We start from the raw sequence: 17,140 nt of genomic DNA, 5'->3' as shown, positions 1-17,140 counted from the left end.
CTGATATTTTATGCCAAAATTTAAATGGTCTCTCTACTCCAGAGCTCCCATTTCCAGGCCCACGGCCAGTTAATACTTCATCTCTTACCGCAGCGTGACCAGCAGTGGAACAAGCACTAAATGAGTCCTGCTGGTTCTGGTCTGTCAGAATCCTAAGCTGGAGCCTGGGGGACCACATGAGCCACTGCCTGCCCACCACGCCTTCTGTGGTTTGATTTCCTCACATCCCGTGGAGGATCTGTTCAAGTTCAGCCTGCAGGTGCAAGTTTTGCAGCTTATATCTGGCCCACATTTTTGATGTCAGGAAAAACATAGCAAGAAAATAACTCATTATTAAAGAGAAGGGCTCCAGAGACTCTTTTGTATTCCAGTGAAAAGGCTTTTCTTTTAGCAGGCATTTGTCTGTGGTGTTTGCAACCTAAATATCACACGAATCTGAAAATTACATTGATTAGAATCTGATTCTTGAAATAAATCACGTTCTTTTCTTGGCAGACAGTAATGAATTCTCATCACTGAGTTTTTCTGATCTTGGAATACATTAATTAGTTGGAACGTGCTCACATCTCAAAAATCATGTCAAATCACAACTTTTAATTGCACATAATTCCTACTAGTGTTTTGCACCATAAATTCATTTTAATTACATTTGAGTTTAAAGAAAACATTTTAGCCCTTATAATTTTTGTACAACCCATAGGAAGAAAAAACCCCCTTTTGTTCAAGAAGAAAAACAGTAGTTTAAAATCAGTAATAACTTTTGCCACAGGTTTTTACATTTGATTTCTTGCTTTAAAGAGAAAATCCTACACCTGGTAACCCTTATTACCTCCTCCAACCCACCTGAGTCATGGAAACAGATTTCAGAAAGATGCCTAAGGCCAAAAACTTAAAAAAAAAAGAAACAAAACCAAATCCTTTCACGCATTTGTTTCCCAGGTCACAGAATGAAAATCTATAGGCCCCCTATTTCCATCTTTAGCACACACTCTCACTTGAGACTTAGAAAGCGGCTTAAATTTGACTTGCAAAAGAAAGATAGAGGCATGCCCCTACTCCCTGGAGAGAACATATGAAAAGAATGTGCTTTTTTTACATTAAGCTTTAGAAACTTGAACTCAAGCTGTAAGAGGAGAAAGGAAGGCCACAGCCAGGCAGCTGGTACAAGTAAGGTGCAGACACAGAGTCTTGTCCTGTGCCAGCTGGAAAAGATCCACGTTGGAAAACAGCTTCACAAGCCCTCCTGTGCCCTGGCTCCTGGGACATTGCTGCATAGGAAAAACTGCAGCTCTGTGTGTGCTTTGTAGGGTTTGAAGTGAAACTGTCATGTGCATCTTCAGCTGTATGTATTTTTAAATGAAATAATTATTTGGGAAAAAAAGGAGACCTCATTGTCTCATATCCCACTGAAACAAAATACAGTCTGTGGCCTCTATCCATTACTGCTGATTAACTCAAACCCAAACTAAGTACCTTGTCTGAGACGCGAATGCTTTTCAAGAGCTCTTTCACTTGTATGTGCAGAGAAAGGTGTCTGACGCACACTGTGCCGGCTGAGGTAGAGCAGGCAGGGGTAAGTGGACCCGTGATGAATGCCCAGAAGCAGCTTTCTTGCCAGGAGATGGGGACTGAGGGACACGGAGACACCCCAGACCTGAACACAGAACAATATTGACATGGTTTCAACCACTGCTGGCTCTTCAGATCAGTGTTCAGAGACATTACCATTTAACGAGGAAAAACTGTCCTGCTACTGTGACACCTTGTGATCCTGTTTTTTACAGCATTTCCTCATGCAGCATTACCAGTGGGTTAGGAGTTGCCCTACTTTTCTTTTTTAGGAGTATATTCCAAGACACATCAAGGGATGGAGCCTGGCTATCCCATTCCCTCTGGAAAACTGCACTTTCTCCACTAAAACCTTGTTTTCCTGAAAACAGAAGCTAAACCTCAGGCTAGGCTATACCAACAGATAGTATAGCCAAGTACAGTCCAGCCCAGTGCACAGGACTCTTCTGGGAGGATGTAAAATATCAAGCATGGTTCCCTACTCTGCCTTGGCTGAGCAGCTCAAATGTGTGCATGTGTGCGTGTGCCTATGTTTATGGCAAATGCTCTCTTCTTTCCCCTGTCTCACACAAGTGTCTATTTCCTTGGAAAATAAGAAAATTAATCTGATGGCAGAAGATAATCAGGATTTTTCCTCTACACGTGAAATAAAATACTCTGTTGTACATATTTGTTTACACTGTATATACGTCCACAGCTTTGACTCCTGAACAGGAAGGATCAGGTTTTTAAAGGATTTAAACATATAGCAGAATACTTTGAAGTCACTTATGACATTTCTTCTCATTTCCCACCTTGGTCTTTAAGCATCTACACAGATCTGTGAGGTTTCAAAAGGGAACTTTTATAATCCTGTTCTGTGCGTCTCTGCGTTTCAAGGCAATTAAGACTCTAAAAATACCCTCAAGAGGCATTGATATTAGAAGAATGTTCTGTTTCATTAATGGTTATTTAGTTTTTCTTAAAGCTTCCTTCATCTTCAGAACACATTTGGGACAACCAAGGGATACATTCAGCAAGATTCAATAATACTATGACTCATCGACATACAGGAGTTCAACACACGCTTGAATATGTCCAATAAAAAGGCACTGCTGATCCTTGTTCCAGTGGCCTTCCTCCTATTAACTGTGCTTTCTTCTTTCAGCTTTAACTTTTCACCAAGTCGTCTTCATTATTCAAAGCGCCATAGCATGAACTGTGAGAATCTGGTTGTATTTTGCCTGTCAAATTTTGTCCTAAGGAAATGGAGTGAGGGAAGGGAAAAACAACAACTCTGTGAAGAATTTCAAGAAAACAAATCCCCCACCAATCCATCATTTAAACATTCTTTACTCCAGTAATCATTGTTTTTATTTGACTGGTTGTAACAATAGCTTGGAAAAACTCTGAAAAATTCTCTGAAAAATCTATTGGGAACAGGAATAGAAATTAAGGGAACAGTATATTTATTAAATATGTCTAGAGCACATTTGTGACTCAACTCTCCTAAGTCATCCCATTATCTGATATCTCACTTTTAACAGAGACAGAAAAAAAAAGCCCTACTTACCAGGAATATGTCCACAGTCAATAAAAGGAACTTGTAAATGCTCCTCTTTTTTATTTCTTGCAATTACAAATACACCAAGGAAAGACAGGAGACACCTGCAAAATAACAGTGGCACAGTATCATTAGAAACAGTTCACTGCATCTCAGATGAGAATTTCTTTCCATGTTTCTTTTTCAAGGACTTCCAAACCAAAGCTGCTCAGTTTATAAAGACACTTTTCTTCCTGGCAGCTCTATATACTCATCTTGGGCTCCCTCTCAGTCTAGTTTTTGCCTCCTGAAGCTTTATTATCAGTTAGAAAGGTTCCACACGCAAAATTACACTTTCAGTAATATATACCTAACCAAATGCCTGTGAGTGTGAGACCACAACATTTGAATCCCTGAGCAAATCTTCACAGAGCATCTAAGCTAGCATTCTAGCATTTGCAATTTCATTAACAGCTCAGTCTAGCTACAGACAATCAACATCTCTGTTGTTTTTCTCATTTGACTGTGTGTCTCAGGGGCAAGCTATAAGCCAGAAGCAGTAAGAAACTGCTATGCTTGGATAAATCTTCTATCCGCTCTGTGCTGGACACATAACCACTAATTCCTGCCTGCCAAATACATGGGTTGAATTTGCTCATCTCCATTTTTTGGTCACTTTTCCTGCAGTCAGACAAGATAGCAGTTGTGTGCACCTACTCCAGTCCAGCTGCAGAGGACAAAGACTTCTGTAGCTATCAGCCTCATTTATTTGACAGCACTGTGGCAAGAAGACACCTCCATCAGCTCTGGGAGATGTTTTTAACCATCTCACACCCTTTTCAAGTACTTAACTGTCACTCGTCCCACCAGGGACAGTTGTTATGGTACCGGTAGCCAGCAGAAGGTTTCTGCTCTCACGACACCTAGGTCCTTCTTCAAACATTTATTGTTAACAGCTTCTTAGTAAGCTTTGAACTTTTCTGCAGGCATGCTGTGTCTTTGCACAGGAAGAGGGGGGAGAGAGATTATAGTACAGCCTCACAGGCAAGCAGCTCACATAATTGCCCATGCCTAGTGGCAGCAAAGACCAGCTGGACACGCAAATGGAAGGTAACATAGAATCATAGAACAGTAAGGGTTGGAAAGGACCTTAAGATCATCTAGTTCCAACCCCCCTGCCATGGGCAGGGACACCTCACACTAAACCACGTGGCCCAAGGCTCTGTCCAACCTGGCCTTGAACACCGCCAGGGATGGAGCATCCACAACCTCCCTGGGCAACCCATTCCAGTGCCTCACCACCCTCACTGTAAAGAACTTCCTCCTTATATCTAATCTAAACTTCCCCTGTTTAAGTTTGAACCCATTACCCCTTGTCCTACCACTACAGTCCCTAAGGAAGAGTCCTTCCCCAGCATCCTTATAGGCCCCCTTCAGATATTGGAAGGCTGCTATGAGGTCTCCACGCAGCCTTCTCTTCTCCAGGCTGAACAGTCCCAACTCTCTCAGCCTGTCTTCATACGGGAGGAGCTCCAGCCCCCTTATCATCCTCGTGGCCCTCCTCTGGACTTGCCCCAACAGCTCCACGTCCTTTTTATGTTGAGGACACCAGAACTGTACGCAGTACTCCAAGTGAGGTCTCACAAGAGCAGAGTAGAGGGGCAGGATCACCTCCTTTGACCTGCTGGTCACGCTTCTTTTGATGCAGCCCAGGATACGGTTGGCTTTCTGGGCTGCAAGCGCACCCTGAAGCCGGCTCATCTTAAGCTTCTTGTCAACCAACGCCCCCAAGTCCTTCTCTGCAGGGCTGCTCTGAATCTCTTCTCTGCCCAACCTGTAGCAGTGCCTGGGATTGCCCCGACCCAGGTGTAGGACCTTGCACTTGGCTTGGTTACACTTGGGAGTGTACACTTGGGAGGAGGTTTCTCGCAGTTGTAAAAGCACCCCCTATAACATGATCTTTGGTGGAGAATAGTGATTTCTCCTTCCTGCTGGAGGAACACATGCTGCTGGTTTTTCATTCCATCATGAGATTAGTAGTTCATAAGTGTCTCGCATTTTTACATATTTGGATTCAAAACCAGGCCTCCAAACTCCCAAAGCACAGACATCAATCTTTCCTTTAATATTTTTTTATCCTACTATAATGGCTATTCCATAATACTTTAATAACAAGACGGGTGTCTTCTTACTGAGAAAAGAAGGGATTCCACAAGGCAATGCTGTTTCAGTACAAACATTAGTGCAGATTTTAGGCCGATACACTTACCCGAACAGAAACATGAACAGGCTCAGCAAAGCTGCACTTTGGAATTCCCGATAAAATATGACCCCTGGAATGTGACAGAAACAAGAATTGCAGATCTTGACTGGCTTCCAAGTGATATGAATTACAGCTGGGAGGGTCAGGAGCACTGTCATGCTCAAACAGAGCAAAAAAAAAATCCCAAATAAGGTATTAATACACACTGTGATGGGCTCACTTTATGAGCCAGTATTCCATTAACTAGGCTTTGTCAAGATACTGCACGGGACTGGAGAAGATTAAATCTATCAGGTTGAAGCATCTGCTGTGTTAGTAACTGCACAGATGCAGGTATTTTTTTGCATTGTCAGCAACAGTTTTTATGCAGGTCAAACTCGAGGTCTTATTCACAAGCAGAGTCATACCAATATAGCTAACAGGTTCTTCATGGCTTTAGTTAAGCCACTCCAACATACCATGTAGATATCTTAACTCCAATTGGGAACAGTTTTTCCGTAACTAGCTGCATCCCTGAAGTTTACACCAAGTTAAGGGCTCTAGCAGCCAAGTTTGCCAAATCTTTCTGGCTGAAGGGATCACTAGCTTTTTCTGGTCACCCCTCTTCCAGGAATTAGCACCTCTGCAGTGGAGGTGACAGAAGCAGATGTGTATCTAGATCTCAGCTGCCCCAATTCACAGCCAAGTACATTAGCTTTAAAACACTGATGAGCATAGTTCTGCTTAGAAACGCCAGAGTGTGAACTAGCACAGCTGAAGTGACTGTATCTTTAAAGGCTGCAACTGGGGATGGGGTGTCATGAGAGAGGTACTTTCTACAAGCACCCCAGTAAGATTCAGCAAAGGTTGTTCTTCTAAGCCCTACACTGGTTTATCTAACCTGGTGCAAATGCATGTGTATCCAGTCTCAAAGCTATTAAGCCATTCCTGAATAGGTACTTGATCTTTTAAGGAGGCATAAGGCCAAATTCCCCATATGGTCACAAGAACGCAACCGCTTTTTGGCACATCTCTCAGTCACAAAGTGTAGGTCTCTTCTAACACAGGTGCTGAGGCAATCTGTGCGTGAAGCTAACTCCCCTTCTCATTAATGGCAGCTCTGCACGAGAAACTCCTGCACAGCAATGACGGGAAAGCCCCCAGTGTGTGTTAAAATGAGTCATAAATGTTCTAACAACATGATCATTTTGGCTCACTGCTGATACAGCATCTTAGTCGTCCTCCTTGTTCATGTTCTTATGCTGCACACCATTTCCAGCATTTGCAGTCCCTCTTTAACAATGCTGAGTTCAAAGTTCTCACCCAGAATAAAATGTTAAATGCTTAAAAAGTCTTTGGAGTAATTTTATTTCCTTCACTTAACCTAGAATTCCACCTTCTGAAATGGAATATACACTAACTACTATGAAACACAGCTGGTTGTCATTTGAGTAGTTTGCCAGGCTGTTAAAATTACTCTACCAGTTTGGATACAGAGAGGCTGGTGTGCACATGGTAAATGCATTTACTGGATGTCAAGATGAAGCTAGGGTAAATTCAGGTACTTCTAGTAAGTCAGAAAGGCACAGTAAACTGCACATATCAATTCTGGAAATGCTAGAATTTGATTACTTTTATTTTGTTTCAAAAGTTGTAAACTTACTCATTTTTCAGAACTTAAACACCTGTCACATCGGAAAACCTTCTTTTTGTGAAGTCAAACATGACTGGTTTGTGTTCCTTTTCACAGGCAGTAACTCTTAAAAACCTGATGTTTAGAAAATCATTCGGTAGAGGCAAAAGGCCAGAAACAAACCTGAAATGATGGCACTGGTGGTGAAGAACACAAAATTAATGGGCGTAACTGCTGTCGCTTCGTACAGATGCATTGCTTGATTCAAGAACCTGGAAGACAAGTGTTACTGTACCTCATGCCTACAGGAGGTTCATTTCACTTTAAGTCAGGTTAAGCCACTTTATGTCAGTTTAACAAAAAGTGTGACTATTTCTTACCACAATAGCAAGTAGCCCTGGACAGATGCATATGTGTGTTGAATATACCTTCTGGTTTTGACTCTGCAGAGTTCAAACAAATAGGCAAAAGCAAGAAGGTTGGCATGGATTCTTCTGGCCATAGGCTGTCATTGGACAGTCCTTTGAAGCACTGTTGGAAAAATTTTGTCTGCCACAGATAAGGGAGGAATGTTAGGGTATTACTGCTTACGGTCTGCATCGGTTCTTGGAAGCAGTGCTGCCTGTGAGCAGCCAGGGACAAGTTGCTCTAATTTAAGCAGGCTGTGTAAGGGTATATTTCCAGCACAGACATGAACACGAAAGTTCTTGCAGGAACTGTTTCACTTTGCTGAAGTCCACATTGCTTCTACTGCTTAATCCAACTTGTCTAAAATGCCTATTTGTATATGTATCCATGCAATCATACCCCAGACACACTGTCCTGATAGGAAAGTCCAGGAAGGCGGCTCCAAGCCTGTGCTCCTTGGGTCAGAAACTCTCTGCTGTGCTTCCAGAAAGGCAACACAAACCCTCACCAGAATCCCAAGTAACAATGTGCAGGACCACAGGAGCATACACTGCACACATGCATACACTGGCCATGGGGCAGCCTGCACAGTCAGCTTCAGTGGATGAAAAAGGCAAAGCAACTAATCCGCTTGTGTGGAGACCTCAGCTATCAACATTTACCCATAGGGTGATGAATCATGAGTGTGAGCTCTCGAGTGCACCAGCAGATACTCTGTTATGTGAATGGTGCATTTCAGACCAAAAGAGAAAAATTAGGAGGCTGCAGGGTGTATTCAAAACCTATAAAAAGAACTGCACTTAAATGTTTCACTGGTACAATATATGTGCACAGTAAAAATCCAAGCTTGGATCTGTTTTAGCCATTAAAGTAATTGCATAGTTATTTTAGCAACTGTTGAACAGTCTCCATGGTGTTTTAAAAATAAAGAAATCCTACATATCCACACGATAGTCAGGATTTTGAAGTCATTGAAAACACCTCATTATTTTCTCCCATTTGCAACAAACTCGGTCATTGGGACTAAAGCAGTGATACCAAAGCCCAGCATTGAATCCAGGAGGATGTTGCAGCGCAGGCTGTTCTGAGCTAACGGGCAGCAGTCAAATAAAATAAGAGAGGAAACTAATAAAATGAAAAATGTAGACTGACAGCACTGTCTCTGTGAGAAAATGTGTCCAAGAGAGAAGAGAGAAAGAAACACTGATCCCAGGGAATAAAATGGGCACATTTCACTTCTGCTTTAATTTTGGCCCAGCAAAAGAAAAAAAACAAAAAACAAAAAAACCTCAACAAAAACTGGCAAGAAAGAGAGGTTAATTCAGCAGCTTCCTATTTACCAGGCTTTTATTTTCTATTTTAAATGCCCTGAGCTGTTCTCCCAGCAAAGACAAGCTGGATGTAAATCACTCTATAATCTGTTACAGGGGAGTTCCTGAGTCAGCCACGGAGAGTCACTGAATAATAATGCATGGACTTTCTGATTCCACATGGGAATGGTATGTTCTGCCACGAGAAAGCTGGGTTGGCTCTTCTACCGGAAAATAATCATGCAAGTAAACACTCAGACTCACACTGGAGCAGTCTAGATGAGATTGCTGAATGATGCTATCAGCACCTGAAGCAGAGGGACCAGCATAAAGGGAATGGACTCTGTTCAGCTGCAAGCCATATTTTACCATGCTGCCACCCTCAGCAATCTGCAAAGGCAGCATAAAGCAATCACTTCACAGGCCAGAGGCCAGTGGGGAAAACTTGGATGTCCCCTGCACACCAAAAGTTAACTATTTCCTAAAAAAGTACAAGCATACAGGATAGCAAAACACAACATGCAGACTTAAGAGAGGCAGGAGAAAGTTGAGACAAACTCTCTTCTGTGGTCTGACTAGTGACATCAGCTGGCGAAAAGAGATGTATAATGAGGGTAAACACGGCCATTTGCTTATTCAGCAATGAAAGTTTCTAAAAGTAACCCTCCAAAATTTACATAAACATAATTTTAATTTAATGAGTTCAAGAACTGTGCCAAAACTAGAAATAAATTTGGGAAGACCACGTATAAGGTGATAATGAGAGGAGGTGGCATCTACAAATCAATTACAAACTGAAAAATAAAGCCTAAATAAACAATACAATCAGCCATAGGCAATTCATGCGTCTGCCAAGGCTCTGCCAGGATTTTGTTGCCTTTAAGTGCAACTTGTATCTGGAGTCAGTATCAGTACCAAATAAAACTGACAGATAAAATGTGTACGAAGGTTAGGAGGTAAGTAGACTCTCACTTACTTGACTTGGAAAGCACAAGAGGTTGCCATCAAAACAATCATGATATAGAAAACAGGATAAGTTAGCTGCATTTTCCCCTTCACAGAGAGTATTATCATGCTGGCCACAGCCTTTACAGCAATGACAGTCAGCGATGCTGAAAGGGAAAAGGAGAGGTTAGCAGGGCAGAATTCACAGCAGTGACCTCGGAGTATCAGTGAGGTAGGAGAAAGTGCCTTGTCAGACCCACAGGTTGATAAACCTAAAGTGACTGGGGTAGGGTCTGGGCACCTAAACCCAAGTGTGTGATTTTATCAACACTCGCTAAACTACTGCCTCAACTCATAGTGGCCTTAGCTCCACGCATGCTCTGTGTTTTGCTTTTAAGTTCTTGTAGCACTGGGTCTGCAACCCTGCATCTACTCAGAGTTTCACCATTTTCAGCAGGGTAGCTGAGGTTAGAGCCAAATAAAATCCTGTAAGGTGGGACTCGCATGTGTCTGTGTATGAGAGAGGCTGAGTTCAGGATGAGGAAAGAACTGGATCCATTTCCCTGAGCTGGGCATACGCCCTAAACACTGGACTACCAATCAGAGGTGGTATAACGGCTTCCACATCTTCCAGACATACTTTATTGAGCTAATTTGGAGCCCGTGTTGTATTATTCAGAAGTCCGAGAGGTCTCGTTATCTGTTCAAAGCAGCTGGGACACCTCCTAGTAGCAGCCTAAAATAATTCCTCACCCTCAGGATTTCTCTACCAAGATAGAAGCTAGCCAAAACTGGCCAAAGCTGATTTCTGGGATCACATCCCGAAGCACCTAACTCTCCCCATAGGTTTTGTATGGAGAGCAGACAACTAACACGGGGGTCTGAATTTTGTTTCAGGGTCCAGGCTCTTATGACCATTTACTGGATCTAGCTCGAAGAATAGCATATTTCAGTAGTGTGTTTTCAAACCATTTAGTCACTGTCATTGCACCACCACAAACAAATTTCAGACAGCAGGCAATGGTTTTAATACATGTCACCAGTTCAGAGAAGTCTTGCAATCCATATCTTTTAGAAAAGGGTCTGACAGATCAGCTAAGAGTTACTTTAGATTTCCTGTTGGAGTGCGCTCTTGGTTTGTTGAAGCTAACCCAAGCAGGCTGTGATTACTGCAAAGAAAATGTAACAAATTCAGAAGAGACTAAAAATGATAAGAAGAGTCAGGGTGTGGAGATGACTTTTGAAGAAAGGTAATTAATAGTCAGGAGCACCGTCCCTCAGCTGGGATCCAGTTCCACCCTCTTCCAGAGCTGAGGAGTTTTGGATTTCAGTGATCTGATTCATCCTCCCATAACTGCAAAATGCAGATTGGCAAGGATAGCTGCACTGTGCAAAAAGTTCAGGCCAAGGGTTGGGAGAAAAGGTGGGGGAAGAATTAATTCAGGTCTGTGGTTTTGACTGCAAACATTTTTCTTATAGCAAGTCCAAAAGTTCAGGGGGAGTTTAAGAGTTGTATATAACTTCTGATAATCCTGTTCACCATCATGAAATTCACTGTTTTCCTGACAATCTTTCCACCAAGTACTTCACTTCTTGCTCTGTAATGGAAATAGGTGGAGTGGTTTAACAAACAAAGCAGTAAAACTGAGCAGAGGAGGTCAAATGCTGGTCTGCAATGGTGTTAATGATATGATAAAAAGCCAAAAAATACACTCAAGCCCCAATAAGCAGCCTACTTCAAAAATTAAATCTGTACTCTAACATGGTGGATTTATTAGGATCATTTACAGGTAAAAAATAGTAGTTTGAATTGTCCAACTAAGGGTAAAAACTGCTAAAAAAATATTTCCGATGAAAGGGCATTTTCCATCCATTAGAATTCTAACAAACCAGAAGAGAAAGCATAATTTTTTTGTCATTTTGTTTCGTTTTTTGGTTGGGTGGGGTTTTTTTTGAAAAGTGGAATGATCTTTTTAGTTAAAGTAGCCCTGGAATAAGTTTCAAAACCTAGGAAATGGTTTTCCTATCTCTGATAGAATGACACCCCCCCTAAGGCTAGTGTGACAAATGATGTCACTTTCCAGCTGTTAGGGCAGGAAACTCAGAAATCCCACTTTAATCTGAAATATTTTCCCCCAAACTTATGATAACTCCCAGTATATACATGAGGTAAGATAATTCTCACCAAATGAACTTGCAGAGTTGTACTAAAGCAAAACGTTTGCAGATTTTACAATCACCCCTGTATTTTCTTCATAATGAAAGCGGCTCTCGTACCCAGTGAAACACGAAGGCTGCCCTCTCTCTAAAGAAACCTTTCTACGTTTAATTTACACCTGTATGAACCCTCCACCAGCAATGTATCTGTGCAGATATGAGAAAAGGCAGAAATCCCCTTCAACAAGCTGCCACCAAGGCCTAAAACCTCATGTACCCTCCCGTAGCCAAGGCCCCCTAAGGGCAGTGCATGAATCAGACAGCTTGGAGCAAAGCTGCTGGGCCCTCGCCCAGCACCCCCATCACTCTGCTCAGCAGAAAGGTCAAAGACCCAGCAGAAGGCTCTAAGTGTAGCTTTGTGGGGACTGCCAGGCACCAGGGCAGCTGCAGGAATCAGAGCCAGCCACAGTTCTGGGTTTCCTGCTCAAGGGAAATGACAGTATTTCAAAAGTTCCCATGAACCAGGATTTGTTTGTTTGTGTCTTTTTTAATAGAGCAGAAATAATGACACATTTTTTCTCAAGCTGCATATGCTCACCAAAACCTCAGCAGCCACCAGCTGAAACTGTAGGTTGATTGCAGCCTGACCACCAAACTGCAGTTAGTGCCTGCTGCTGTTCAGCAGCTCCATGCATCCCTTTGGCATCGGTGGCATCAGGGCTGGCAGGCTCCATGGCAAAATAAGCACGCAGGGATACACAGCCCAATGGCCCAGGTTTCCCAGAGCCATGTGTTGACCTTGTTTGGGGAAGCCGCCGTGGTGGGTCTGCCCAGAACTGCAGCAGTTCAGTGTAGAAGCCCACCTGGGGATCTTCAGGCTTCCTGCTATGTGACAAGGAGGCTGGATCTGTACGTTGCTCAGGAGCGTGCAGTGCTTCACGCTCCTCATGGCGGGGTTGAAAGCTGCAGAGCAGCTCAGGTAAGCTCTGCCAAAGCTCCTAGGTTCTGTGCTAGAAGCTGGGGGATGGCTGGACTCACACTTCACTCCTCCAAACCAAGAGCAGTCAAATAGTTCAACCTATGGCTTTTGGGGCTCCTCCATCTCTGCCTCATGCAAGGAGCATGGAAAACCTTCAAGGCTTCTTCAGAGCTCCAGAACTTAATCTCCCTAGCACTGGGAAACTTAAATGGGAAGACTGTCCCCAAAAGTTGATCTGAAAGTCTGAGCTTTTCATCTAGATAAGTTCAACAATGACATATGTAAGGTCTTACAGTGCCAGTATAATCCCAGAGTGCAGCAAAGGCTGGGATCTGCCCAGCTGGGGAGCAGCTGTGGGACCTGGCGTTCCTGGTGGACAAGCTCAATATGAACAAACAGTATGCTGCTGTGGCAAAGAAAGCCAAAAGGATGCTGGGTTAATCCAAAAGGATTAACAAGGGCATCACCAGCAGAGATAAAGAAGCCGTCATCCCACTCTAGTCAGCGCTTGCCAGGCTACCCCTAGAATACTGTGTTCAGTTTTGGTCCCCACTATACAAAAAGGACATGGACAGTCTGGAGAAGGTCCAGAGAAGGGCCACAAAGGTGATCAAAGGACGGGGAAGGCTGTTGTATGAGGAGAGGCTGAGAGAACTGGTTTTGTTCAGCCTAGAGAAAAGGCGGCTCAGGAAAGACTTTACCACCATGTTCCAGTATTTAAAGGGCAGCTACAAAGAAGATGGAGACTCCCTTTTTACAAGGAGTCACATGGAAAAGATGAGGGGTAATGGGTACAAGTTACTCCTGGGGAGATTCTGATTGGACACAAGAGGAAAATTTTTCACAGTGAAAGCTATCCGCCACTGAAATAATTTCCCCAGGAAATTGGTGGATTCCCCAATGTTGGACACTGAACAGGGTGCTGGGCCATCTTGTCTAGACTGTGCTTTTGCCAAGAAAGGTTGGACCAGATGATCCCTAGATCCCTTCCAACCTGGCATTCTATGATTCTGTAGGCAAACAGGCATAAATAATTCAAAGAAAAGTTCCTTTACAGACATAGCACATCACAGCATTTGTTTACAGAGTGCTTACAAGGTCTTAAGCTGCACTGTTTTAAAGAAGTATTTTTCACAGCTAGTCTGCTCTCCAAAACAAAGTTCGAAACAGTCTGTTTTCCCAGGATCTAAAGCTAAAGCGTTATTTAAAAAAGCTTCAGAATACCTTTGTACACAGCATATTAATTTCAGAAAATCTGTAAAAAGAAATAGTCCCAGCAATAAGCATAGAAACTATGTTTCATAATCAGCTTTTCTCTTCAAAAAGAGACCACAGTAGGAATCATGTCAAATGTTTCAATGATTCTCCCTCAGCACACTGCTTTGAAGTGGCCCCACTCTAAACGAGCTCGGGAGACTGAGTGACAAGCAATTACCAAGTGACGGGAACACTGAAATGAATAATATGTTCTTACCCAGTAGTGCTACCATCATTAACAAAACCACGATGTGTTTCACAGCTTTTCTTTTGTAAAAATAGAGGAGAACACAGAATATTATAATTTCTAAGATCTGAAAATGAAAAGGAAGAAAGTTAGAGCTTTGAAACTATGTAATAAATGCTTTATTCAAAGTCTTTGAGATGTCACAATCATTTTTGTTGCTCTAACAGTTCAAAGGAGAATTACTTTATAAAGCATCTTCTGCTCAGAACTAACTTTATTGCCAGTTGACTGAGTTATCAAACAATTGTTGTCATTTATCTTTCCTATTATAGCAGAAGTTAAACTTTGAGAATTTATTTCTTTAGTTTCTCTTTGTGCACTTCCAGCTGTATTTTGTCACTTGTAGCATTGAGAAGACTTTTTTTAATGTGACAGTAAAGATAGCCATGTTTATTGGCAATAATTCTTACAGAAACTCTGTTTATAACTCCTATGGAGTGAAGCACTTACCTGCAGGAACAGCAGTCTCTCCTTCTAGTTATGGCATTCCTAGTGTCACTCTTTGTGACACACAAGCTTACTTTTGCTACCCTCTTTGCCCTTCTCCCCAGTCCTGCTAAAAAAAATCCCCCCAAACACTATCTTCCTGTTTTTCTGCCATACGTCATAAGAAGGAAAACATTTATTTCATGGGGTGGTTCTCAAATCACAGATACCTGTCAGGAGCTTACCTTCAAAAGCTCAGTGACACACTAGCAGACCACACTGTGGGATATCTGCAGCTGCTGAAGCAGCTTTACCTACACTGTGCATTGTCCAAACTTGGTCCTTCAATAACGGACAGGTAAATGGTAGACAGTTGAATTTACTGACTTGCTGTTAAGGTATCTCTTTGCAGATTCCCTTAGTAACTGTTGACATTTGCTGTCTCAAAAGCGTGGGTATTCTCCCTCTTACCCACATTGCCCAAATACCCTTCTATGCCTAAAGAAAACGGCAAGAGCCAAAAAGCTTCCGTGAAGCTCAGAAGACTTATGAAAACATGGATGATGGACCTTTGCACTAAAAAATGCTCAGAAGCCTGGTAGTCTTGGAGACAGCATGGAGAAAGAGAAGTTCTTCTGAGCATGTTGGAAAGTAATCAAACGGGGGAAAGAAGATAGGAGTTTGTCATTACTGAATCTATTTATTATAATTTTTTGCCAATGTAACAAGTCATAGAAAAATCTCATGTCTATCTCCTTGGTTTTGTCATCAACATAATATTTTATGTTTTATAATGCCACTCTACTCTTAAACCAACAGCTGCTATAAGGCAGCACTAGACTCAAAAATACCTGGGTGTTGTGCTGATGAAATTTCCAAAGAAGCAGTTATATCATAGAATCACAAAATGGTTTGGAATGGATCCTAAAGATCAACTAGTTCCAACCTCCATGATGTGGGCGAGGACATCTTCCACTAGACCAGGTTGCTCAAATAATATAACATAACACAGCCAATTCTCATTTTGAGGAGTGACTGCAGCAGGAAAGCAGTCATCAGCTACATTCAGTTACTAAAATTTTCTACTGCATTACACCTCCCCCAGTTTTGTAATGTTCAAAAATACGAACAGAACATAGTTATGTTTAATTCATTTTCTGTTTACCTTCACCCTGATCCGTTGTTCCCAAAGATAACTGAGAAACAATTGCATTTCAGAACATTAAAAACACAAATTTGGATTTTATACTACATTTCTTTAAAAAATATCAAATATTTACCCAAAGATTAAAAAAAACCAACAACAAACCAACAAAAAAACCACAAAATTTTGAGGATTTTGTTTTTGTAAAATGTGTTGGATATAATATTTCCCTGTTGTTTAAAAAACCCAACAACATTCCTGGAGTAATCCTTTTTTAACAATCTTTGCAATCTCATATGAAGAGCTGGTCTCATCTCTCTCCAGAGTGACATCCCTCCACACAAGGCTTGCTTTAGTCTCACCCCATGGTGCCCAGCACCCAACCTGTTCTTCTATGGTTCTCTGCCTCCCGGTGACCCACCAACAGGTCACCTTTAATCACAAGACAAAGGAGAGGCCACCACATTGGGTTACACTGCAAGCAGAGTGCATGACTCCTAACAGGACCTCACATAGACAGGGACCCTCCTGGGGTGCCCAGCTGTTGCCTATGGCTGTCTCCTGAGAATTACCCAACATAGTGCTCGCCCTCCTAGCTGATAGCTGTGGTAGTGTTAAATACAAAGCCCAGGAATGGGAAGTGTGTAGATTATATCTGTTTCACGTATTATGTTTAAAGGAACTGAAGGAACTTAACCTGCTTACAATCATTTTTGCTATTACATCTAATCTCTGCTGAAGTCTCCTCAAGCCCACATCTCATCAACATTTTTTTATAATCATGATGTTTTCCACGTTTCTAAACATTACCAGAAGGCACCAGAACAAAATATCACGTTGCCTGCCTCAACTGTTTTCCTAGGTTATACAGCAACATTAGGGCCAACAAACGAGGAGGATCTTCTATGCACTTTGAAGGAAAAGCAGAAATGCTTTGAACCTGATTTTACAGAGATTAAATATTAACAACCCAATACTCACTATGCTTCTGTTTAGGGAAACCTAAGAGCTTCATATATAATTGATATCTTCTGTAGTGACTCAAAGTACACATAAGCAAAAGAAAAAAAACAAGCTAGAATAGTCATTCTTGCTCAGACATGATTATGCTACTGCAAAGTCTCAGGAGGTGACTCAAAGTCATCTTATGTGGGAGCTAGAGGCTATTTCTGCAGAACTCCTTTGATGCCAGTGGAGTGCCACATAGGGATGGTTTATCACCCACACAGAACATTTTGTACCACTGGGGCTTTGTATTTCTCAGCAGACCACACTTTGGGGCTACTTTTAGAAAGACTGTT

The 17,140-nt window shown here is 42.1% G+C and overlaps 1 protein-coding gene across 1 annotated transcript in view; it reads right to left on the bottom strand.

The window, feature by feature from the left end:
• Nucleotides 1-333: 333 nt before the first annotated feature.
• Nucleotides 334-17,140, bottom strand: part of NIPAL2 (NIPA like domain containing 2) — a 51,232-nt gene continuing 34,425 nt past the window's right edge. The window contains exons 6-11 of the mRNA XM_030511453.1: nucleotides 14,240-14,336; nucleotides 9,661-9,796; nucleotides 7,150-7,238; nucleotides 5,361-5,424; nucleotides 3,122-3,216; nucleotides 334-2,807 (exon numbers count right to left, since the gene is read on the bottom strand). Of these exons, the coding sequence (XP_030367313.1) occupies nucleotides 2,719-2,807; nucleotides 3,122-3,216; nucleotides 5,361-5,424; nucleotides 7,150-7,238; nucleotides 9,661-9,796; nucleotides 14,240-14,336 (570 nt within the window). The 3' untranslated portion in view covers nucleotides 334-2,718. The remainder of the gene's footprint in view (nucleotides 2,808-3,121; nucleotides 3,217-5,360; nucleotides 5,425-7,149; nucleotides 7,239-9,660; nucleotides 9,797-14,239; nucleotides 14,337-17,140) is intronic.

Source organism: Strigops habroptila, chromosome 1 (assembly GCF_004027225.2).
Source record: "Strigops habroptila isolate Jane chromosome 1, bStrHab1.2.pri, whole genome shotgun sequence".
In the NCBI taxonomy this organism is placed as follows: Eukaryota; Metazoa; Chordata; class Aves; order Psittaciformes; family Psittacidae; genus Strigops; species Strigops habroptila.
The sequence above is the reverse complement of the archived record's forward strand: the minus strand, read 5'-3'. Positions and strand labels throughout refer to the sequence as shown.